The 23,236-nt window shown below is 51.9% G+C and overlaps 1 protein-coding gene across 3 annotated transcripts in view; it reads left to right on the top strand.

Annotated features, from left to right (window-relative positions):
* RYR1 (ryanodine receptor 1) overlaps nucleotides 1-23,236 on the top strand; it is a 148,656-nt gene that overhangs the window by 20,793 nt on the left and 104,627 nt on the right. For all 3 annotated transcript variants that reach the window (XM_054540360.2, XM_063720078.1, XM_063720079.1), the window contains exons 20-32: nucleotides 1,578-1,682; nucleotides 1,901-2,004; nucleotides 2,774-2,857; nucleotides 4,235-4,542; nucleotides 5,748-5,950; nucleotides 7,099-7,273; nucleotides 7,437-7,645; nucleotides 11,503-11,897; nucleotides 13,466-13,598; nucleotides 15,830-15,990; nucleotides 16,555-16,720; nucleotides 21,219-21,305; nucleotides 21,482-21,708. In XM_054540360.2, coding sequence (XP_054396335.2) covers nucleotides 1,578-1,682; nucleotides 1,901-2,004; nucleotides 2,774-2,857; nucleotides 4,235-4,542; nucleotides 5,748-5,950; nucleotides 7,099-7,273; nucleotides 7,437-7,645; nucleotides 11,503-11,897; nucleotides 13,466-13,598; nucleotides 15,830-15,990; nucleotides 16,555-16,720; nucleotides 21,219-21,305; nucleotides 21,482-21,708 — 2,357 coding nt within the window. The remainder of the gene's footprint in view (nucleotides 1-1,577; nucleotides 1,683-1,900; nucleotides 2,005-2,773; nucleotides 2,858-4,234; nucleotides 4,543-5,747; nucleotides 5,951-7,098; nucleotides 7,274-7,436; nucleotides 7,646-11,502; nucleotides 11,898-13,465; nucleotides 13,599-15,829; nucleotides 15,991-16,554; nucleotides 16,721-21,218; nucleotides 21,306-21,481; nucleotides 21,709-23,236) is intronic.

The following is a 23,236-nucleotide window of genomic DNA, read 5'->3' on the forward strand; positions in this document are numbered from 1 at the left end:
AGACCAGCCTGGCCAACATGGTGAAACCACATCTCTACCAAAAATACAAAAATGAGCCAGGCATGGTGGCAGGCACCTGTAATCCCAGCTACTCAGGAGGCTGAGGCAGGAGAATCACTTGAACCCGGGAGGTGGAGGTTGCAGTGAGCCGAGATTGTACCACTGCACTCCATCCTGGGCGACAGAACAAGACTCCATCTCAAAAGAAAAAAGAAAGAAAGGAGTGTTTTTGCCTTCCCTCCAAGCATGTCCCTATAGGAGGGAATATAGGTTACGTTTAAAAGCCTGACAGCAAGGGTTTGGTTTTCAGTCACGTGATCTTGGGCATGTGACCTCCCCTCCCTGAGCCTCAGTTTCCTCCTCCGTGAGGAAAAGGGGATAACACCAGGACCTATCTGATAGCATTGTTCATTGTTGTGACGGTGAGATGAATGGATATAGGCAAGATGCGTAGTCCAGTCCTGATTAAACAGTAAGCACTCAAGACAGTCACTCATTATTAGTAGCAGTGATATCATCTGCGGGGGTGACCTCACCATCCCCCTGTCCCCAGACCAGTGCCCTGGGCCTCACCCTGGATGCCTCTGTCCCCATCCCCCAGCCTGTCAGCCTCGTGGGCTGTCCACTCGGCCTCCCAGACATCCCCCCGACCCCGCTTTCCTCCTCCCCATGTCCTGCCCAAGTCCAAACCATCATTGCCTCTTGCCTGCGGAACACCAGCACTGCTACTGTCTACTAGGTTCTTACCCTCTGCCAGGCATCGATATTAACTATGTAACATTTAGTAATTTACATTAATGATCTCACTGAGTCCTTATTAGGTATCGCTATGATCCTCATACAGAGAAGGAAGGAGACTCCTCCATTCTTTTCATTCAGCGAACATTTCCCGAGCCTCTCTTCTGGGTCTGAGTCTGGTTCTGGGCTGGATAGGGCTGGGGACTTGGTGGAGACCAGGGCAGCTCCAGGCCCTGCCCTCGTGGAGCTCCCAGTCCACGGGGGAGACAGACCCATCCCAGATAATTCCTTAATTCTCTCTCTCTCTGTTTCTTTTTTTTTTTTTTTTTTTGGAGACAGAGTCTTGCTCTTTTGCCCAGGCTGAAGTGCAGTGGCACAATCTTGGCTCACTGCAACCTCTGCCTCCAGAGTTCAAGCGATTCTCCTGCCTTAGCCTCCCAAGTAACTGGGACTACAGGTGCACACCACCACGTCTGGCTAATTTTTTGTATTTTTAGAAGAGAAGGGGTTTCACCATGTTGCCTAGGCTGGTCTTGAACTCCTGACCTCAGGCAATCAGCCCCCTCTCCGCCCTTAGCCTCCCAAAGTGCTGCGATTACAGGTGTGAGCCACCATGGCTGGCCCTGGATAATTCCTTAATTCTGAGGATGCTAAGCCCTCACCCATCTGAGTGTCAACCCTAGAGTCAAGGCGAGGGATGGGGAGCAGGGCTGCCGGATGGTGGGAAAGGGGGTGCTGGAGGAGCCTTCCAGGGCTCACAGGCGTCCTTGGGAAGAGGGGTCATGATGGAGGAGGGTAGAGGGACCTTGGGGATCTCAAGAACGTCCCTCTGCCCCTAGATCGTCCTGCCGCCCCATCTGGAGCGCATTCGGGAGAAGCTGGCGGAGAACATCCATGAGCTCTGGGCACTAACCCGCATCGAGCAGGGCTGGACCTATGGCCCGGTGAGGGGCTGCCTGCAGCCTGCGGGAGGCCGGCTAGACTTGGGTGCCAGGAGGGAGAGCGGCTCACCGGCGGAGAGGAGGGAGGGACCACAGGGCACCAGGAGGTCCTTGGACTGAGGGTGGCAGAACTAGGGTTGCAGGTCAGGGGTCACGGTCTGGGCGTGTGGGGAGTGGAGAGGAAAGGGGAGCACAAGGAGTTGACCCTGGGTTTTCTCCAGGTTCGGGATGACAATAAGAGGCTGCACCCGTGTCTTGTGGACTTCCACAGCCTTCCAGAGCCTGAGAGGAACTACAACCTGCAGATGTCTGGGGAGACGCTCAAGTGAGGGCCCAGGGGAGCCGGGGGCTGGAGCTGGCTGCTGGTGCGGTGGGGGAGGGAGGCATGGAGAGACAGGGCAGAAGGTAGAGACTGAGAGAGAGAAGGATGGAGGGGACAGGGATTGTGAGACAGAAACAAACAGGGAGTGGCCGGGCACGGTGGGTCACACCTGTAATCCTAGCACTTTGGGAGGCTGAGGCGGGTGGATCACTTGAGGTCAGCAGTTCGAGACCAGCCTGGCCAATATGGCAAAACCCTGTCTCTACTAAAAATACAAAACTTAGCCAGGCATGGTGGTGCACCCCTGTAATCCCAGCTACTTGGGAGGCTGAGGCAGGAGAATCATTTGAACCTGGGAGGCAGAGGTTGCAGTGAGCCGAGATCACGCTACTGTATTCCAGCCTGGGTGACAGAGCGAGATGCCGTTTCAGGAAAAAAAAAAAAAGCAAACGGGGAGCAAGAAAGGGACAGAGGCAGAAAGAGAGAGAAAGAAAAGGCAGGGATGGAAAGAGAGAGAGATGCAGAAAGAGACAGGGAGACAGGAGAAAGCGACAGACAGGAAAACACAGACATAGTCAGTTATACAGACAAAGACAAAGGGAAAGACAGAAGTCATGAAGCCTGAGGCCAGGATCAAGAGAAACAGGGCCAGAGTGCCCCAGACACTGAAGCAGCAGAGGTAGAGGGAGCTGGAGACCCTGAGGCCATGGGAGGGGACGGAGCAGGGAGCTCTGAGGGGTGTGACCTGTCGCCTCCACTCCCCCACCCCCAGGACTCTGCTGGCTCTGGGCTGCCACGTGGGCATGGCAGATGAGAAGGCGGAGGACAACCTGAAGAAGACAAAACTCCCCAAGACGTGAGTGTGGGCGGCCAGTTCCTGTCTGGGGATGGACTGGGGGCTGGGGATGCTGTGCTAAGGGCTAGGGAGGTCGAGGGGTCTTGTGGGGAGGCTGAGGTTAGAGAGGAAGGAGCCTTGGGTTAGGGTGAAGGTCATAGGGTCAGGGCTCTGGGGTCAGAGGTGAATGTCCAGGATTGAGGAGTTAGGAGTTTCAGAGAGAAAGAGAGAGAGAGAGAGAGAGAGGATATGAGTCCAGGATCCAGGCTCAGGGTCTGCCTAGAGTCAGGGAAAATGAGAGCACAGGTTACATGTCCACGTAAGGGGTAAGGGGCCAATGGTAAGAGGTGAGAATCTGGAGGTTGTTGGAGTCGTATAAGTAAGGGATCCTGAAATTATAGGTGAGCAGTTACAGGTCCTGAGTTCAGAGGTCAAGGACTCCAGACCCAGGAGTTTTGGGGGGATGAGGCCTGGGATCAGAGTAAGAAACCTCAAAGTGGGCTGGGTGAGGTGGCTCACACCTGTAATCCCAGCACTTTGGGAGGCTGAGGCAGGAAGATCACTTGAGCCCAGTTCAAGACTAGCCTGGGCAACATGGTGAGACCCCTCTACAAAAAATTAAAAAATTAGCAGGACATGGTGGTGGGACGTGCCTGTAGTTCCAGCAACTTGGGAGGTTGAGATGGGAGAATTGCTTGAGTTTGAGGCTGCAGTGAGCCATGATCGCACCACCACACTGCAGCCTGGGTGACAGAACAAGACAACAACCTCAAAAAAACAAAAAGAGCCGGGCTCAGTCGCTCACGCCTGTAATCCCAGCACTTTGGGAGGCCGAGGCGGGCGGATCACCTGAGGTCGGGAGTTCGAGACCAGCCTGACCAACATGGTGAAACCCACTCTCTACTAAAAATACAAAATTAGCCGGGCGTGGTGGCGCATGCCTGTAATCCCTGCTACTCCGGAGGCTGAGGCAGGAGAATCACTTGAACCCAGGAGGTGGAGGTTGCAGTGAGCCGAGATCGTGCCATTGCACTCCAGCTTGGGCAACAAGAGTGAAACTCCGTATCAAAAAAAAAAAAAAGAGAGAGAGAGAAACCTCAAAGTTAGTGGTGAGAGGTCTGAGAGAGATCCGGGGTTAGAGATAGGGGTCCCAAAGTCAAGACAAAGGGGACTAGAGGTCATTGATGTCAAAGCCCTTGTTGCTAGGGTCCCAGGATCCTAGGGTCAGAAGCCGGGGATCTCAAAACTTATTCTAAAATTTCATAGAACTGCAACATTAGATCAAAGGTCAGAAACGCCGAAGCTGGGACAAGGGTCAGCAGTCAGGGATCCTGTATAGTGCAGAGCCTGGAAGTGGAGGTGAGGGCCTTGTCCCACCGAGCCCTACCATGCCCGCAGGTATATGATGAGCAATGGGTACAAGCCGGCTCCGCTGGACCTGAGCCATGTGCGGCTGACGCCGGCGCAGACGACACTGGTGGACCGTCTGGCAGAAAATGGGCACAACGTATGGGCCCGAGACCGTGTGGGCCAGGGCTGGAGCTACAGCGCGGTGCAGGACATCCCAGCGCGCCGAAACCCTCGACTGGTGCCCTACCGCCTGCTGGATGAGGCCACCAAGCGCAGCAACCGGGACAGCCTCTGCCAGGCCGTGCGCACCCTCCTGGGCTACGGCTACAACATTGAGCCTCCTGACCAGGAGCCCAGTGAGTGCTGACCCCTGGCCCTGGCCCCGACTCCTACCCCAACTCTGACCCCAGCCCCGACCCCTGATCTCTGACCTGACTCAGCCCCCAAATGGGCTATATCTTTTTTTTTTTTTTTTTTTTTGAGACGGAGTCTCGCTCTGTCCCCAGGCTGGAGTGCAATGGTGCGATCTCTGCTCACTGCAAGCTCCACCTCCCAGGTTCACGCCATTCTCCTGCCTCAGCCTCCCAAGTAGCTGGGTCTACAGGCACCTGCCACCACGCCTGGCTAATTTTTTGTATTTTTAGTAGAGATGGGGTTTCACCGTTTTAGCCAGGATGGTCTTGATCTCCTGACCTCATGATCCGCCTGCCTCGGACTCCCAAAGTGCTGGGATTACAGGTGTGAGCCACCACACCTGGCCCAAATGGGCTATATCTATCACATTGAGCAGACTGACCAGGAGGTCAGAAAGGACTGACCCCTCCCCAAAGCTCTGACCTTTACCCCAGTTCCAACTCATAACCTGATGGAACCACTTCCCTTGACCTGACTCCAGCCTTGCCTGGGCTATGACTGCAACCCAGAGCCGTCAGCCTAGGAACCCAATGAGCGCCAACCCCACCTTTGACTCTGATTCCTGACCTCTAGCTTTGACCCCTAATCACTAATCTCTGAACTGCAGCTACCACATGAAGGCACCCAACCAAGGGCTTAGAGAGCCTGTCACCCCTACCCCTAACCAGACTCCTGACCTATCACTGGCTTCCAGTCCCAGCCTTGACCCCAAATCCTGGCCATGGTCCCCAACCTTCAGTTTCTCAACTCTTGGCCCCAACCTGAATTTCCATCTCTTCCATAACCCTGGCTCTGACCCTCCAATCCTGGTCTCAACCCTTGATTCTAATCAACCCTAATCTTGACCCTTAACCATAACTGTGACCAGTTCACTGACCTGGCTTTTTCCTTCTGTGTCTCTGCCAATATCCCTGTTTTCTGAGAACTCTGACTGCTACAGAGATAGGGGTCTCTCTCAACAGATCCCTACCTCTCTCTGCCTATTCTGAGGTTCCCCAATTCTCCTCTAACTCCAATAAATTGACCCTCTTCCAACAGTTCCCCAAAGCCCTTACTGTCCCCCAAAGCCCGTCTTCTACCAACTTCTCGATGTCTTGGGATCCACTTCTTTCCCAGCCTCTCTGATTCTGCCTGCCCTCATTTATAGGTCAGGTGGAGAATCAGTCTCGTTGGGACCGGGTGCGCATCTTCCGGGCAGAGAAATCCTATGCAGTGCAAAGTGGCCGCTGGTACTTCGAGTTTGAAGCAGTCACCACAGGCGAGATGCGAGTGGGCTGGGCGAGGCCCGAGCTGAGGCCTGATGTAGAGCTGGGAGCTGACGAACTGGCCTATGTCTTCAATGGGCACCGCGTGGGTACCTACCTGGGCACCATTCTGCCAGGTCCTGTGGTCTCTCCCACAGCTTGTCTACTCTGGCCCTGCCTCTGTCTGTGCCTCACTCTGTCCCCACTTCATGCATCTACTGTATCACTCATCCACCCATCTATCCATCCATTCAACCAATGATCCATCCATCCATCCATCCATCTGTCAGACATCCATCTATCCAACCAACAGTTCATCCATCCATCCATCCATCATCCATCCATCCATCCATCCATCCATCTATCCATCCATCCAACCATCCATCCATCCAGCTAACCAACCATCCATTCATCCAGCCAACATAGGGAGACCCCATCTCTACAAAAAATAAAAAAATTAGCCAGGCAAGGTAGCATGCACATATAGCCCCATCATCCATCCATCCATCCATCCATCCATCCATCCATCCATCATCTATCCATCTGACCAGCCAACCATGCATCCATGCATGCATTCAACCATCCATCCATCATCCATTCATCCCTCATCCATCCAACCAACCATCCATCCATTCTTCCAGCCAACTGTCCATCCATCCATCCAATAACCATCTGCCCATCCAACAACCATTTATACAACCATCCTTCCCTTCCTCCCTCTATCTGTCATCCATTTATCTATCCTTGCACCTACTTACACTTTCTTCTTTCTCTGTATCAACCCGGGTAGACTCAACTTTCCAATCATTCTTCTGTCCAGCCATGTACCCAATTTCTCATCCATCCATCTGTCTCATTAGCCACTCATCTATTTTGTGCATGTATATAAGCATATATGGATCTGTATGGGGGACACTGATAGGTTCATTTTTCCTTTCCATCCCTCTACTTACTGCTGCTTCCAGCCCCCCACTACCACTTTGGTGGTCTGCATAATGCTAGCCATGGCAACAGCAGAGAACCCAGGCAGAAGGGATGAGACACAGAGATTAGCGGGGAGAAAAATTCCTGTGATCATGGATGCAAATGTGAGGAAAGATGGAGACACTGTGGGGTGACCCCTCTTCCATACCACCTGCCCTGAACCTGACACTTCGAATGTCTGTCTTCATATATCTCTCCCTCCCTGCCTCCTTATGTCTCCATTTCTCTGTGTGTCTCCCCACACCATGTCTTCTCTGGCCATCCTCACAGGGCCAGCGCTGGCACTTGGGCAGTGAACCATTTGGGCGCCCCTGGCAGCCGGGCGATGTCGTTGGCTGTATGATCGACCTCACAGAGAACACCATTATCTTCACCCTCAATGGCGAGGTCCTCATGTCTGACTCAGGCTCCGAAACAGCCTTCCGGGAGATTGAGATCGGGGACGGTGAGGGCTGAGACCCCTTCACGTGCCCTTTCTTGTTTTCCTCTGTCTCTTCCAACCCTGCACTGCCCTTCTGCCTCCAGCTCTCCCATCCCTACCTCCTCCCCTCGGGTCCCCCTGCCCTGCCCACCTGCCCTCACACCTACCCACCAACCCCTCCCACCAGGCTTCCTGCCCGTCTGCAGCTTGGGACCTGGCCAGGTGGGTCATCTGAACCTGGGCCAGGACGTGAGCTCTCTGAGGTTCTTCGCCATCTGTGGCCTCCAGGAAGGCTTTGAGCCATTTGCCATCAACATGCAGCGCCCAGTCACCACCTGGTTCAGCAAAGGCCTGCCCCAGTTTGAGCCAGTGCCCCTTGAACACCCTCACTATGAGGTAAGGACTGAGCCCCCTCAATGCCTTCTCATCTGCCTCCAAAGCTCCTTCCTTCCACAGTGCTCTTCTTTGAGTTTCTCTTTTCCCTCCATGTTAGCACACAAACCACATGGAAGCAAGTGTCAGGGTGATGGGCTCACGGGCTATATGACTCGGGGTGTAACTTTGGCAAACCACAGCTTCCTGAGGTCCAGGTGCCTCGCCTATAAAATAAGGGAAACCCTGCCTGGGCAATAAGCAAAACTCCATCTCTAAAAATAAAAAAAAATTAAGTCTAGGCATGGTAGCTCATGCCTATAATCCCAGCACTTAGGGAGGCTGAGGCAGGAGGATCCCTTGAGCCCAGGAGTTCAAGACCAGCCTTGGCAACATAGGGAGACTCCATCTCTACAAAAAATAAAAAAAATTAGCCAGGTGTGTAGTATGCACATATAGCCCTAGCTACTCAGGAGGTTGAGACTGGAGGATTGCTTGATTCCAAGAGGTCAAGGCTGCAGTGAATTAGCCAGATGTGGTGGCACATGCGTGTAATTCCAGCTACTTAGGGGGCTGAGGCAGGAGACTCGCTTGAACATGGGAGATGGAGGTTGCAGTGAGCCAAGATCGTGCCATTGCACTCCAGCCTGGGCAAGGAGAGCGAAACTCCATCTCAAAAAAAAAAAAAAAAAAAAAAAGTTAAAGGCTGCAGTGAGCTGTGTTCACACTGCTGCACTCCAGCCTAAGAGACAGAGCAAGACCCTATCTCAAAAAAAAATTTTTTTTAATAAGTAATTTTTAAAACTTAGCTGGGTGCTCTGGCACATGCCTGGTGTCCCAGCTACTCAGCAAACTGAGGCAGGAGGATCCTCTTAGCTCAGGAGGTCGAGGCTGCAGTAAGCTGATTACGTGACTGCACTCCAGCCTGAGTGACAGAGAGGACCCTGTCTCATTAAAAAAAAAAAAAAAAAAAAAAAAAAACAGAGCTGGGCATGGTGGCCCATGCCTGTAATCCCAGCACTTTGGGAGGCCAAGGCGGGCAGGTCACTTGAGCCCAGAAGTTCAAGATGAGCCTGGCCAATATGGCAAAAACCCATCTCTACTAAAAATACCCCCCAAAAATTAACTGGACATGGTGGCGGGAGCCTGTAGTCCCAGCTACTCAAGAGGCTGAGGCAGGAGAATCACTTGAACCCAGGAGGTGGAGGTTGCAGTAAGCTGAGATTGCACCACTGCACTCTAGCCTGGGTGACAGAGCGAGACCCTATCTCAACAAAACAAAACAAAAGGACTCTGCAAAAGGAGTTTTAAGTATGGGAACGTCCAGTTGAGGTCTGAGTTTTGGAAAGGTCCCTATTGGCAGTGGATTGTAGGAGGCGACAGTGGAGTCAGAAGGATCCTAGAGGTGGCTGGGATGGGGCAGTACTGTGGAGTGGACGCAGAGTTCCTGACACCTGCCACTACCAGATGTCCCCAACCCAAGGCACAGCATGCTACACAGCAGTGAGAATGAATACATGGAAATACACACAGCCATGTGGACGAATCTCAGACATAATGTCGAGTAGAAGAAGCCAGAGACAAGAGAGCACAGGCTGTGGGATTCCATTCACAGAAAGTTCAAGAACAGGCAGAGCGGATCTGTGGTGTGCTAAGTTGGGAAATTGTTTACTATGAAAGAACAACTCAGAGACATTGTTAGTTACTTTGAATGCAAATCACAGGAGGGAGATCAGTCAGTAGAGTATTGCCAAAGAGCAAAGGCTGGTTGGAGGCGGTGGCTCACGCCTGTAATCTCAGCACTGTGGGAAGCCAAAGTGGGAGGATCACTTGAGCCTAGGAATTCAAGACCAGCCTGGGCAACATAGCAAAACCCTGTCTCTACACGGAATAAACAAAATTATCCGGGTATGGTGGTATGTGCCTATGGTCCCAGCCACTTGGGAGGCTGAAGTGGGAGGATTGTTTGAGCCCAGGATTTCGAGGCTGCAGTGAGCCGTGGTTGCACCACTGCACTCCAGCCCAGGTGACAGAGCAAGAATTGTCTCTAAGAAAAAAAGAGTGAAGGCAGAAACCAGATTTATAAGACAGAGGGGAGAAAGAGGAGAGAAAAAAGACCCCTAAAGAGTCTGAGAACAGGCTGGGCTTGCTGGCTCATGCCTGTAATCCCAGCAGTTTAGGAGGCCGATGTGGGTGGCTCACCTGAGGTCAGGAGTTCGAGACCAGCCTGGCCAACACGGTGAAACCACGTCTCTTCTAAAAATACAAAAAATTAGCCAGGCATGGTGCCGGGCGCCTATAATCCCAGTTACTCGGGAGGCTGAGGCAGGGGAATTGCTTGAACCCAGGAGGCAAAAGTTGCAGTCAGCCAAGATTGCACCATTGCACTCCAGCCTGGGTGACAGCGAGACTCCGTCTCAAAAAAAAAAAAAAGATTCTGAGAACAAAGAATCTTGTATGCACAGTTTTGGGGCAAATTCATCGGCTAGCAAGGAGTACCTAGGTTCATCTTGGCAACTGGTCCTTGGAGAGGTCATTGTGAGGAGAGGCATGAAAGAGAACAACTTTCATTGTTTACCGAGTCTCTAGAAGACTTTTGAGAGTCCATTGTTTTTGGTTTTTGTTTTTTGAGACAGTGTCTCACTCTGTCAACCAGGCTGGAGTCCAGTGGTGAGATCTCAGCTCCCCGCAACCTCCGCCTCCCGGGTTCAAGCGATTCTTTTGCCTCAGTCTCCTTAGTAGCTGGAATTACAGGCACGTGCCACCGCAACTGGCTAATGTTTTGTATTTTTTGTAGAGACGAGGTTTCACCATGTTGGCCAGGCTGGTCTCAAACTCCTGACCTCAGGTGACCGGCCCACCTCAGCCTCCTAAAGTGCTGGGATTACAGGCATGAGCCACTGTGCCCGGTCGCTATTTGTGGAATTGTAACTGAACGCAGGTTCAGTTGCTCATCAGTTACAGAGTCCAATTAACAAGAGCGAAGTCTGGCAGAAAGAAAATGACTTTATTCACCAAAACTAGTCATGGAGAAGTGACCGGATTCCCATGCAAAGCAACCACTTCAAATCTGGGGGGGAAAGCAAGGGTTTCAAAAGGGGAAAATTGGCTGGGGGCGGTGGCTCACGCCTGTAATCCTAGCACTTTGGGAGACTGAGGCAGGCGGATCACATGAACTCAGGAGGTCGAGCCCAGCCTGGGCAACATGGTGAAACCCCGTCTCTACCAAAAATACAAAAATTAGCCAGGCATGTTGGCTCATGCTTGAACCCAGGAGGCAGAGGTTGCAGTGAGCCAAGATCACACCATTGCACTCCAGCCTGGGTGACAGAGCAAGACTCTTGTCTAAAAAAAAAAGAAGTCTGAGAACAAAGAGTCTTGTACACACAGTTTTGGGGCAAATTTTCAGGAGGCTGAGACAAAAGAATCATTTGAACCCTGTAGGCAGAGGTTGCAGTGAGCCGAGATCCTGCTACTGCACTCCAGCCTGGGCGACAGAGCAAGACTGTGTCTCAAAAAAAAAAAAAAAAAAAAAAAAAAAGCATTGAAGTTGAGCTGCCTGGATACTGGTTACAGAATGACAGAATAGATGGATGGATGTAGGGAGGTTTTGGAAGTTACCCCAAGTGATTCCAGTGTGTGTCCGGGGCTGCTAGTGTACACGACGCCCAGAGAAATGTTGCAGAGGGCTGCAAGCACCCCAGGGCCCAGCGGTGTACCCGGCTGGGAGCTTCATCCGCCTGCAGGAGGGGGCGCCCTTGACTAATTCCCACACAGGTGCACTATGGCCTAATGGTGGCTCCGTGTGTGACCAGGTGTAGAACCAACGGCCTGGCCTAGCCCGCCTGCCCAGCTCAGTGCTCTATTCCCTGCCACCCCAGGTATCCCGAGTGGACGGCACTGTGGACACGCCCCCCTGCCTGCGCCTGACCCACCGCACCTGGGGCTCCCAGAACAGCCTGGTGGAGATGCTCTTCCTGCGGCTGAGCCTCCCAGTCCAGTTCCACCAGCACTTCCGCTGCACTGCAGGGGCCACCCCGTTGGCACCTCCTGGCCTGCAGCCCCCGGCCGAGGATGAGGCCCGGGCAGCGGAACCCGACCCTGACTACGAAAACCTGCGCCGCTCAGCTGGGGGCTGGGGCGAGGCCGAGAACGGCAAAGAAGGGACTGCGAAGGAGGGCGCCCCCGGAGGCACCCCGCAGGCAGGGGGAGAGGCGCAGCCCGCCAGGGCGGAGAATGAGAAGGACGCCACCACCGAGAAGAACAAGAAGAGAGGGTGAGTCGAGGAGGGCCCAGAGTGGGGATTGGGGGCCGCCTTGGGACCCCCAAGTAGGCAACCACAGTAACCTGAGAAACCCCCATTGTACCCCAAAGTAGCCCCATATATGCTAAGTGGAGTAGGAATACCGAGAGATCCTATCATGTCTCCAATGAACCCTATTATTTTCCTGGGATGCCCTAATGTCCCCAAGGGACATTAGGACATAATGACCCCAAGAATATATAATTGGGTACCCTAGTATCTATATGGAGAACTCTATTATCCTTGAGTACCTGGAGGGCCCCAAAGGGCTTCGCCCAATGGACCTTATCATCCGTGGACACTAAAAGGGACTTCAGTATCTTCCTAGGAGAGGTTACTGCACCCTAAGGTATCCCAGTGAACACCCAGTGGTCTTCTAAATGGGGATCCTTTCTGTGTCACAAATGTACCCCCTGAAATCTAACTTAAAAGGAGATTCTGAGAAGGTACTAAATCTGCTTTTTCCCTGCAATGGCAGTGGTTTCCTTTTTTTCTTTCTATCTTTTTTTTTTGAGGAGGAGTCTCTGTCGCCAGGCTGGAGTGCAATGGCGCAATCTCAGCTCACTGCAACCTCCGCCTCCCGGGTTCAAGGGTTCAAGCGGGTTCTTCTGCCTCAGCCTCCTGAGTAGCTGGGATTACAGGCATGCGCCACCATGCCCAGCTAATTTTTGTATTTTTAGTAGAGACGGGGTTTTGCCATGTTGGCCAGGCTGGTCTCAAACTCCTCACCTCAGGTGATCCACCCACCTCAGCCTCCCAAAGTGCTGGGATTACAGGTGTGAGCTACCATGCCCGGCTCCTTTTTTTTTTTTTTTTTTTTGAGATGGAGTCTCGCTCTGTTGCGCAGGCTGGAGTGCAATGGCACGATCTCGGCTCTCTGCAATCTCCGCCTCCCGGGTTCAAGCAATTCTCCTGCCTCAGCCTCCTGAGTATCTGGGAGTACAGGTGTGCGCCACCACACCTGGCTAATTTTTGTATTTTTGGTAGGGACAGGGTTTCACCATGTTGGCCAGGCTGGTCTCGAACTCCTGACCTCAGGTGATCCGTACGATGGCAGTGGTTTTCAATGGCATTGAAAACCCATTGTGTCTCTTGGTGGATGTTTGGAAATGATGGAGTGTTTGTGGTCATTACAGTTTGGGAGGGGCTGCTGCTGGGCGGGGGCCCCAGGGTTCCACCTGCCTTGCAGTGTACAAAACAGTGCCGCACAATGAAGAATTGTCCTTTTCCAAGTGCATTTAGCACCTATGTGAGAAATGCATGTGGGAAATGCTGACTTAGGGGGACCTCCAAATACCCCAGTGGGGACTTCCATATTCCCAGAAGGCGCCTTTAATTTGGGTAACTCCATCCCCAAGTGCAGAGCATAGCACTTCTAGAATGGATTAGGCTGGGGTAGGTGGGAATCCAGCCCTCTAGAGGCAAGACCTGGGGTATTAGAAGCAGGGTGTATCCAAGCTGGATGTGGGGGGCATGAATATTGCGGTGGGAGGGCTGGGCTTGAAAGCTGGCTCTCATGGCGCCTCTCCTGCCACCACCAGCTTCCTATTCAAGGCCAAGAAGGTCGCCATGATGACCCAACCACCGGCCACCCCCACGCTGCCCCGACTCCCTCACGACGTGGTGCCTGCAGACAACCGCGATGACCCCGAGATCATCCTCAACACCACCACGGTGTGGACCAGGAACCCTCAATTTTGGGGTCCCCCCATAGCATAGGCACTCCTGAATTTCCAAGTTTAGTGTGACAGTCCCCACTAACTGCCCACCTTACACTGGGGACTCCCCAATATACACTAGAAACTCACAAAATATGGCACACATGGATTTAATCCTTTGAACCCCTAAATCAATATAGCTAGTGGCCCACAAATGGCAGGGAGTACAGTAGAGGTGTATAGCACACTGATATAACTCCCGGGGATCCCCAAAGCCATGATATAAGCCAATATAGACCAGGGACCCCAAATTTGTGCTGACTCATATAAACACAATACTCTCAATGTAATACCTACTGTAATGTTACTGGGAACAAAAATTCATAATTGTTTTAATATAGTTTTGGGATTCCCCAAAATATTTCATAGACAGACAGCCTAGTGCAGTGCTCCCCAACTATTTTGGCACCAGAGATCAATTTTGTGTAAGACAGTTTTTCCATGGACCAGGGATGTGGGGAGGGATGGTTTCAGGATGAAATGTTCCAATTTGGATCATCAGGCATAGATTCCTTTTTTTGTTTTTGAGATGGAGTCTTGCTCTGTTGCCTAGTCTGGAGTGCAGTGGTGTGATCTCGGCTCACTGCAACCTCTGCCTGCTGGGTTCAAACAATTCTCCTGCTTCAGCCTCCTGAGCAGCTGGGATAACAGGCTCCTGCCACCATGCCCAGCTAATTTTTGGTTTTTGTTTTTTTGAGACGGAGTCTCGGTCTGTCGCCCAGGCTGGAGTGCAGTGGCGTGATCTCGGCTCACTGCAACCTCTGCCTCACGGGCTCAAGCGATTCTTCCGCCTCAGCCTCCCTAGTAGCTGGGACTATAGGCACACACCACCATGCCCAGGTAATTTTTGTATTTTTAGTAGAAACGGGGTTTCACCATACTGGCCAGGCTGGTCTCGAACTCCTGACCTCGTGATCTGCCCGCCTCGGCCTCCCAAAGTGCTGGGATTACAGTCGTGAGCCACTGTGCCTGGCCTAATTTTTCTATTTTTGGTAGAAACGGGGTTTCACCATGTTGGCCAGGTTGGTCTCAAATCCCCGACCTCAAATGATCCTCCTGCCTCAGACTCCCAAAGTACTGGGATTACAGGCATGAGCCACCATGCCCGGCTGTAGATTCTTACAAGGAGTATTCACCCTAGGTGGCTTGGATCCCGGTACCAGCCCACAGCCTGGGGTTGGGGATCCCTGGCCTCGAGGTTAGGGTCGTGGGCCGACTGGGTGCCACTTGGGCAAAAGTCATTTCACCGCTCTATGCCTTCTCTCCTGTGGAGGTGCTATGGTTTTCCATCAGTAGAATGGGGGTAAAAATTATACCTACCTGATATGGAGGATGAAGTGAGTTCATCTGTGTAAAGACCTTAGAACAGGCCTGGCATGGTGGCTGACACCCGTGGTCCCAGAACGTTGGGAGGCCAAGGTGAGAGGATCACTTCAATCCAGGAATTTGAGGCTGCAGTGAGCTATCATGGTGCCTCTGCACTCCAGCCTGGATGACAGAGGGAGACCACAACTCAAATAAATAAATAAATAAATAAATAAATAAAATAAAAAGAAGAAGAAGGAAAGAAGGAAAAGACCTTAGCACAGTCAGTGCTATTTGTGAGCAATTATTTACTTATTTTTTGTATTTATTTATTTTGAGATGGAGTCTCACTCTGTCACCCAGGCTGGAGTGCAGTGGCGCAATCTCAGCTCACTGCAACCTCTGCCTCCCAGATTCAAGCGATTCTCCTGCCTCAGCCTCCTGAGTACCAGGGACTACAGGCGCCCACCACCACGCCCAGCGAATTTTTGTACTTTTAGTACAGATAGGGTTTCACCATATTGGTCAGGCTGGTCTCAAACTCCTGACCTCAGGTGATCCACCTGCCTCCGCCTCCCAAAGTCCTGGGATTACAGGTGTGAGCCACCACGCCTGGCCTGCAATTATTTGTCAGTCTACTGTAACCTGGGAGGAACTCAAATATGGCGCTGTCACACAATATTCCCAAGGGACTCCTAAATCTAGAATTGCACAAATTGACACAGAAACAGACATAACCAGGGGGTGGGGGACTCAGATCCAACAACTTCCTGTTAAACTCCCAGAGGACCCGACAGTCCAGGGAAACCAATTTTGAGTCCCAGGGAGCCTGGGTCCCCAGACTTCCAGACTGACCACTGGTTCCCCTCCTTGTGTCCCCAGTACTATTACTCCGTGAGGGTCTTTGCCGGACAGGAGCCCAGTTGCGTGTGGGTGGGCTGGGTCACCCCTGACTACCATCAGCATGACATGAGCTTCGACCTCAGCAAGGTCCGGGTCGTGACGGTGACCATGGGGGATGAACAAGGCAACGTCCACAGCAGGTGCCGGGGCTGTGGGGAGGTGGGAGGTGCAGGGTGGGGAGGGCAGGAGGCAGTGGGAGCTCCCGACACCAGCTCTGTGGCTGTCTGGTTGTGGGACCTGGGAACCTTCTGGAGTGGGAGGATGCTCTGGGGCACTGGGCACCCAGCTCGGAAGCTTCCCTCCTTCTCTTTTTCCTCCTCTCTTTCTGCCCTGGTATTTTTCTTCTCCTCGTTCTCCTCTTTATGCATTTCTCCTATTCCATTTTCTCCTTTTCCTTCTTATCCTGTTTCACCTCACTCTTCTCCTTCTCTGTCATCTCATTCTCTCTCCTCCTGCTTCCCTTCCTTTCCCTCCTTTCAGACCCCCACCCCCATCCTGACTCCCCACTGCACCAGCCGCTAGGAATCCCAGCTCCGAAGAGCTCAGTGTCCGGGGCGAGGGGTTTCAGTTCTCAGGTCTGCAGGGGGTGGGCATTTGAGGATGGGACTCTGAGGTCGTGTGTTTCTGGGAGCTTGGGGAAGGGGGTGTCCAGGGTCCAGAGCTACTCACATGATGAGTGCAGCGACCGCTTCTGTCTCCTGCAGCCTCAAGTGCAGCAACTGCTACATGGTGTGGGGCGGGGACTTTGTGAGTCCCGGGCAGCAGGGCCGGATCAGCCACACAGACCTTGTCATTGGGTGCCTGGTGGACTTGGCCACTGGCTTAATGACCTTTACAGCCAATGGCAAAGAGAGCAACACCTTTTTCCAGGTGAGTCCAGGCCACAGCAACTTAGCGAGAGCATCTCATGTCCCAGCATCCTGGGACAGCCCTTATAGATGTCCCCTGAGGCCAGACCTCCAAAGATGGAACAAAAACAGCTCCTAGGCTGTCCTCAAGAGGTCGCTGGGAGACCACCTTGTTGAAACTTCCATGAAACTAAGGCCCAGACTGGAGGAGATAACAGAATCTAACTCTGTTGCCCAGACTGGAGTGCAATGGCACGATCTTGGCTCACTGCAACCTTCGCCTCCTGGGTTAGAGGGATTCTCATGCCTCAGCCTCCTGAGTAGCTGGGATTACAGGCGTGTGCCACAACAGCCGGCTAAGTTTTATGTTTTTAGTAGAGACGAGGTTTCGCTGTGTTGGCCAGGCTGGTCTCAAATTCCTGACCTCAAGTGGTCCACCCACCTCAGTCTCCCAAAGTGCTGGGATTACAGGCATGAGCCACCACACCCAGCCAGAGTCCAGCCTTGACCTTGAAAAGAGGTCTCTATTCCCTCTTGAGCTGGGTGACACCAGTCATCAACTTCTCTCCAACCAGGGAACACTCTAGGATGGGCCAGAATCCTAAGGTGGCCTTTTCCTTTACAACATTTTATTCTGAAAAATTTCAATCATACAGCAAAATTGGAGGAGCTACATAGATAACACCCTGTACCCACCACCTGGAATCTACTATCAACATTGTAGATATTGGCTTTATCACATATTAACCTACCTATCCATTAATCTATCTAAGGTGGGTTTGTACAATTTTATTTTAATTTTTTGGCATCCATTGTTGGCTATGAAATTTTATTGCATTTTATTTTATTTATTTTGAGACAGGGCCTCACTCTGTCTCCCAGGCTGGAGTGCAGTGGTGTGATCACAGCTGACTGCAGTCTCAACTTCCCAGGCTCAAGCAATCCTTCTATCTCAGCTTCCTAAGTAGCTGGGACTATAGGCATGCACCACCTTGACTAGCTGATTTTTTGTGTGTATTGTTTGTAGAGATGGGTTTTCCTCATATTGCCCAGGCTGGTCTCTCACTCCCGGGCTCAAGCGATCTCCCCACCTTGGCCTCCCAAAATGCTGGGATTACAGGCGTGAGTCACTGTGCCTGGCTTATTTTTTATTTTTATTTTTTGAGACAGGGTTTCGCTCTGTTACCCAGGCTGGAGTGCCATGGTGAGATCACAGCTCACTGCAGCCACAACCTTCCTGGGCTCAAGCGATCCTCCCACTTCAGCCTCTTGAACAGCTGGGAACACAGGCACATGCCACCACGCCCAGCTAATTTTGTTTGTATTTATTGTAGAGACGGGGGTCTCACTATGTTGCCCAGGCTGGTCTCAAACTCCTGGTCTCAAGCAATCCTTCTACCTCAGCCTCCCAAAGTGCTGGGATTGCAGGCGTGAGCCACTGCTCCTGGCTAAAGCTTTATGTTAAATGGAGAATTAAAAACATAATACAAGAATGGAATAGTATAATGAACTGCCATGCCCCTGTCACACAGCTTCCACTGTCACCCAATCAGAGCCAATCTTGTTTCATCTTTTTTGTTTGTTTGTTTTTTGAGAGAGGGTCTTCCTCTGTCACCCAGGCTGGAGTGCAGTGGCGCAATCTCGACTCATTGCAACCTCTGCCTCCCAGGTTCAAGTGATCCTCCCACCTCAGCCTCCTGAGTAGCTGGGACTACAGGTGTGCACCACCATGCCTGGCTAATTTTTTTTAGTTTTAGTGGAGACAGGATCTTGCTATGTTGCCCAGGCTGGTCTCAAACTCTTGGGCGCAAGCAATCCTCCTGCCTCAGCCTCCCAAGTGCTGGGATGACAGGTATAAGCCACTGCACCCGGCTTGTTTCATCTTTTTGTATCTACTTCCCTTCCACACCCACTGGATAAGTTTGAAGGAAATTGCAGACATCGATAGTTTCCTCTGTTTTCAGTATGTAGCTTTAAAAGATAAGGATGATCTTAAAGAGCATAACCACAATACCACTATCACCTAAAAGAAAAAAAATAGTTTCTAAATATCATCAAATATCTAGTTTGTGTTCAGATTTCTATGGTTGTCCCCAAAATGTCTTTTTACCATTTCTTTGTTTGAATCAGAATCTAAGTAGGGTCATATATTTTATTTTATTTATTATTTATTTTTATTTTTATTTTTTGAGACAATGTCTCACTCTGTCACCCAGTCTGGAGTGCAGTGGCATGGTCTTGGCTCACTGCAACCTTCGCCTCCCGGGCTCAAGCCTCCTAAGTAGGTGGGATTACAGGTGTGCGCCACCACACCTGGCTAATTTTTGTATTTTTAGTAGAGACGGGGTCTGGCTATATTGCCCAGCCTGGTCTTGAACTCCTGAGCTCAAGTGACCCTCCAGCCTTGGCCTCCCAAAGTGCTGGAATTACAGTGTGAGGCAGTGTGCTCAACCTTATTTATTTAATTATTTGTTTTAATTTATTAAGACAGAGTCTCGCTCTGTCACCCAGGCTGGTGCGCAGTGGTGCCAACCGTATTCAACCTTATTTATTTATTTATTTATTTATTTATTTTAATTTATTAAGACAGGGTCTCATTCTGTCACCCAGGCTGGTGCACAATGGTGCAATCTTGGCTCACTGCAGCCTCAACCTCCTGGGATTGAATGATCCTCCCACCTCAGCCTCCCAAGTAGCTGGGACCACAGACATGCACCACCACACCTGGCTAATTTTTGTATTTTTTGTAGAGACAGTGTTTTGCCATGTTGCCCAGACCAGTCTTGAACTCCTGATCTCAAACAATTCGCCCACCTCCACCTTCCATGTAATCCCAGCACATAATCCCGTGCTGGGATTACAGGCATGCAGCACCACGCGCGACCCAGGGTCATATATTTTAGCTGGTTGCTCTGTACCTTGAGTTTCATTTCATATGTAGATTTCCCCCTCCATTTCTTCTTCTTCTTTTTTTTTCCCCCTAGAAATGTGTTTGTTGAAGGAACCAGACTATTTGTTCTGTAGCACTTTGCTCCTCAAAGTGTGGTCCCTGGACCAACCAGCAGTATCAGCGTCACCTGGGAGCTTGTCAGAGCTGCAGGATCTTTAGCTGGGTCTAGTCGTGGGCACCTGCAGTTCCAGCTACTCTGGAGGCTGAGGCAGGAGGATCACCTGAGTCTGGGAGGCAGAGGTTGTAGTGAGCTATGATAGTGCCACTGCACTCCAGCCTGGGTGACAGAGCGAGACCTTGCTTCTTTTTAAAAAAATTAAAATGGGCCAGGCGTGGTGGCTCACGCCTGTAATCCCAGCACTTTGGGAGGCTGAGGCAGGCGGATCGCCTAAGGTCAGGAGTTCGAGACCAGCCTGGCCAACATGGCGAAACCTCATCTCTAGTAAAAATACTAAAATTAGCCTGGCATGGTGGCGGGCACCTCTAATCCCAGCTACTTGGGAGGCTGAGGCAGGAGAATCGCTTGAACATGGGAGGCGGAGGTTGCAGTGAGTTGAGATTATGCCACTGCACTCTCTAGCCTGAGTGACAGAGCGAGACTTCATCTCAAAAAAATAAATAAATAAAAATAAGTAAAATTAAATAAATGCAGAGTCTCAGACCCCTTCCCATGCCTGCCAAATCAGAATCTGCATTTTGACAGGATCCCAGGGGCTTCCTGTGCGTATTAAATCTGGAGAGGGCTGGCCTGGTTTCCCATAGCCTGGATCTGGCTGGTGCATTCCTGTGGTGGTGTTTTAACATTTTCCTTTGTCCCCCATATTTCCTGTAAACTGGGAGTTGGGTCCCGGGGTGCAATTAGATCAGGTTTGGTGTGGGCAGGACTGCTTCAGAGACAGTGTTGTTTGTGGAGGCAGAGGCTGCCTGGATGGGCTCCACTGGGAAGATGGGAGAGGGGCAAGACAGTCTGAGGACACTTCCTGGAATTTTTTGTTTTTATTTTTGTTTTGAGATAGGGTCTTGTTCTGTCACCTAGGCTGAAGTGCGGTGGTGCAATCATGGCTCACTGCAGCCTCGACCTCCCAGGATCAAGCGATCCTCTCATCTTAGCCTCCTGAGTAGCTGCAACTACAGATATGGACCACTACGCCTGGATAATTTTTTATGTTTTGTAGAGATGGGGTCTCACTATGTTGCCCAGGCTGCTCTTGAACTCTTAGGTTCAAGTGACCCTCCCACTTCAGCCTCCCAAAGTTCTAGGATTACAGGTGTGAGCCACCGCACTCTCTGGATTTTGAAGAATGAGTATGCTTGGGAGAAAGATGGGAAAGACATTCCCAGTGTGGGGTGTGATGTGTGCAGAGACAGATGACAGGTTGCTCTGGGAGAGTTGGAGGAGGTTGGCCTGGCTGGATCAGAGGTGGGACAGTCTAAGGGTGACCTCTGAGCCATTTTGGAGCCTCTAACGCCCAGATGAGGACCTGCAAATTGGCCCCAGAGTTTGAGGTCCAGAGTCAACCCTCCCTCCAGCCCACCCATTTCCTCACCTTGTCCTCTTCTCCTCTGCCAGGTGGAACCCAACACAAAACTATTTCCTGCCGTCTTCGTCCTGCCCACCCACCAGAACGTCATCCAGTTTGAGCTGGGGAAGCAGAAGGTACAAGTGCAGTGATGGGGGCGCTAATGGGGCCAGGCTGAGGCAGGAGGTGTGGGGAGGCCAGGCGGGCAGAGCCACCAAAGGGGAGGGGGCAATCCAAGAGGTCTCCCTGGAAGTGGTGTGGTGGGACAGAGGGGGCTGGCCATCTTGACCCATGCGTGTCTCTCTGCCCTCAGAACATCATGCCGTTGTCAGCCGCCATGTTCCAAAGCGAGCGCAAGAACCCGGCCCCGCAGTGCCCACCGCGGCTGGAGATGCAGATGCTGATGCCAGTGTCCTGGAGCCGCATGCCCAACCACTTCCTGCAGGTGGAGACGAGGCGTGCCGGCGAGCGTCTGGGCTGGGCCGTGCAGTGCCAGGAGCCGCTGACCATGATGGCGCTGCACATCCCCGAGGAGAACCGGTCAGGGCCAGCCCAGCTATGCAGGGGTGGGCAGGTGTTGCAAGCCCTCTGGGGTCTGGGTCCCACTCAGTGCCCCTCCTCAACACAACCCCGGGATTCCAGACAACACCCCGGGAATCTCCAGACCTACCTCAGGGGACTTGGGCTCAGCTCAGACATCCCCAGATTACACCCCAGGGGGATTCAGACTCAACGCAGGAGTCTCTACGCCATCCCAGCGGACTGCAGGCCCACCCTAAGGGAACCCAGATAATACCCCACGGACCCAGACCCACTCCACAGGGCCCCAAACCCATCTCAGGGAGCCAGACCCACATCAACACCCCAGGGGGCCCCAAGTATACCCCAGGATCCCTGGACATGATTCAGGGAGGCTTGGATGCACCCTAGTCTCTTGGGCATACGCAGGGAAACTTTAAGAAGAATCCCGTGGAGATCTCAAACCCACCCCAGGGGACCCAGACACACCTAGGGCCACAGATGCGTTCACATGGATGGCAGGGTTACTCTTAAGAACTCTGAACATGGCCAGACACAGTGTCTCACACCTGTAATCCCAACACTTTGGGAGGCTGAGGCAGGCAGATCGCCTGAGGTCAGGAGTCTCTACTAAAAATACAAAAATTAGCCAGCTGTGGTGGTGTGCACCTGTCGTCCCAGCTACTTGGGAGGCTGAGGCATGAGAATTGCTTAAACCCAGGAGGTGGAGGTTGCATTGAGCGCCACTGCACTCCAGCCTGGGCAATGGAGCAAGATGCCATCTCAAAAAATAGAACTCTGAACGTGGGAGGGATCCCAGACTGACCCAGGAGGCTTCTGACATGCCTCTTTCTTTCTTTCCTTCCTTCCTGCCTCCCTCCCTCCCTCCCTTCCTTCCTTCCTTCCTTCCTTTATTCATTCATCCATTCAACAAATAGCTCTGGGTGCCTCCTATGTGCTGGGTAGCATTCCAGGCTGGAGCCACCAAGCCCCTGTGAAGTGACATTCTAGTAGTGCTTGTACATAACTCAGGATGCTCGGACATGCCCAAGGGGACCCAGAGTCATCCCCAGGGCCCCAGACACACCCATTAATTAATTTATTCATTCAACAAATATTTATGGGTACAGTGGCTCATGTTTGTAATCTAAGCACTTCAGGAGGCTGAGGAGGAGGGAGGGTTGCTTGAGGCCAGGGGTTTGAAACCACCAGGAAGCATAGTGAGAACCCGTCTCCACATTTTTTTTTCTTTTTAATTAGCTTGGCTTGGTGGCACACACATGTAGTCTCAGCTACTTGGGAGGCTGAGGCAGGAGGATTGCTTAAGCCCAGGAGTTCAAGGCTGCAGAGCTAGGATCGCACCACTGCACTCTAGCCTGGGCAACAGAGCAAGACCCCATCACTAAACAACAACAACAACAACAAATGCTAAGCACTTTACTATGTGCTAGGTGTGGTTTTAGGTGCTGGGAATATAACAAACAAAAGCAAAAACAAAACAGGCAGAAATGTCCTGCCCTTGGAATTTACATTCTAGTGGCACTCAAAC

The sequence above is a fragment of the Pongo abelii genome, chromosome 20 (genome assembly GCF_028885655.2).
Source record: "Pongo abelii isolate AG06213 chromosome 20, NHGRI_mPonAbe1-v2.0_pri, whole genome shotgun sequence".
Taxonomy (NCBI): domain Eukaryota; kingdom Metazoa; phylum Chordata; class Mammalia; order Primates; family Hominidae; genus Pongo; species Pongo abelii.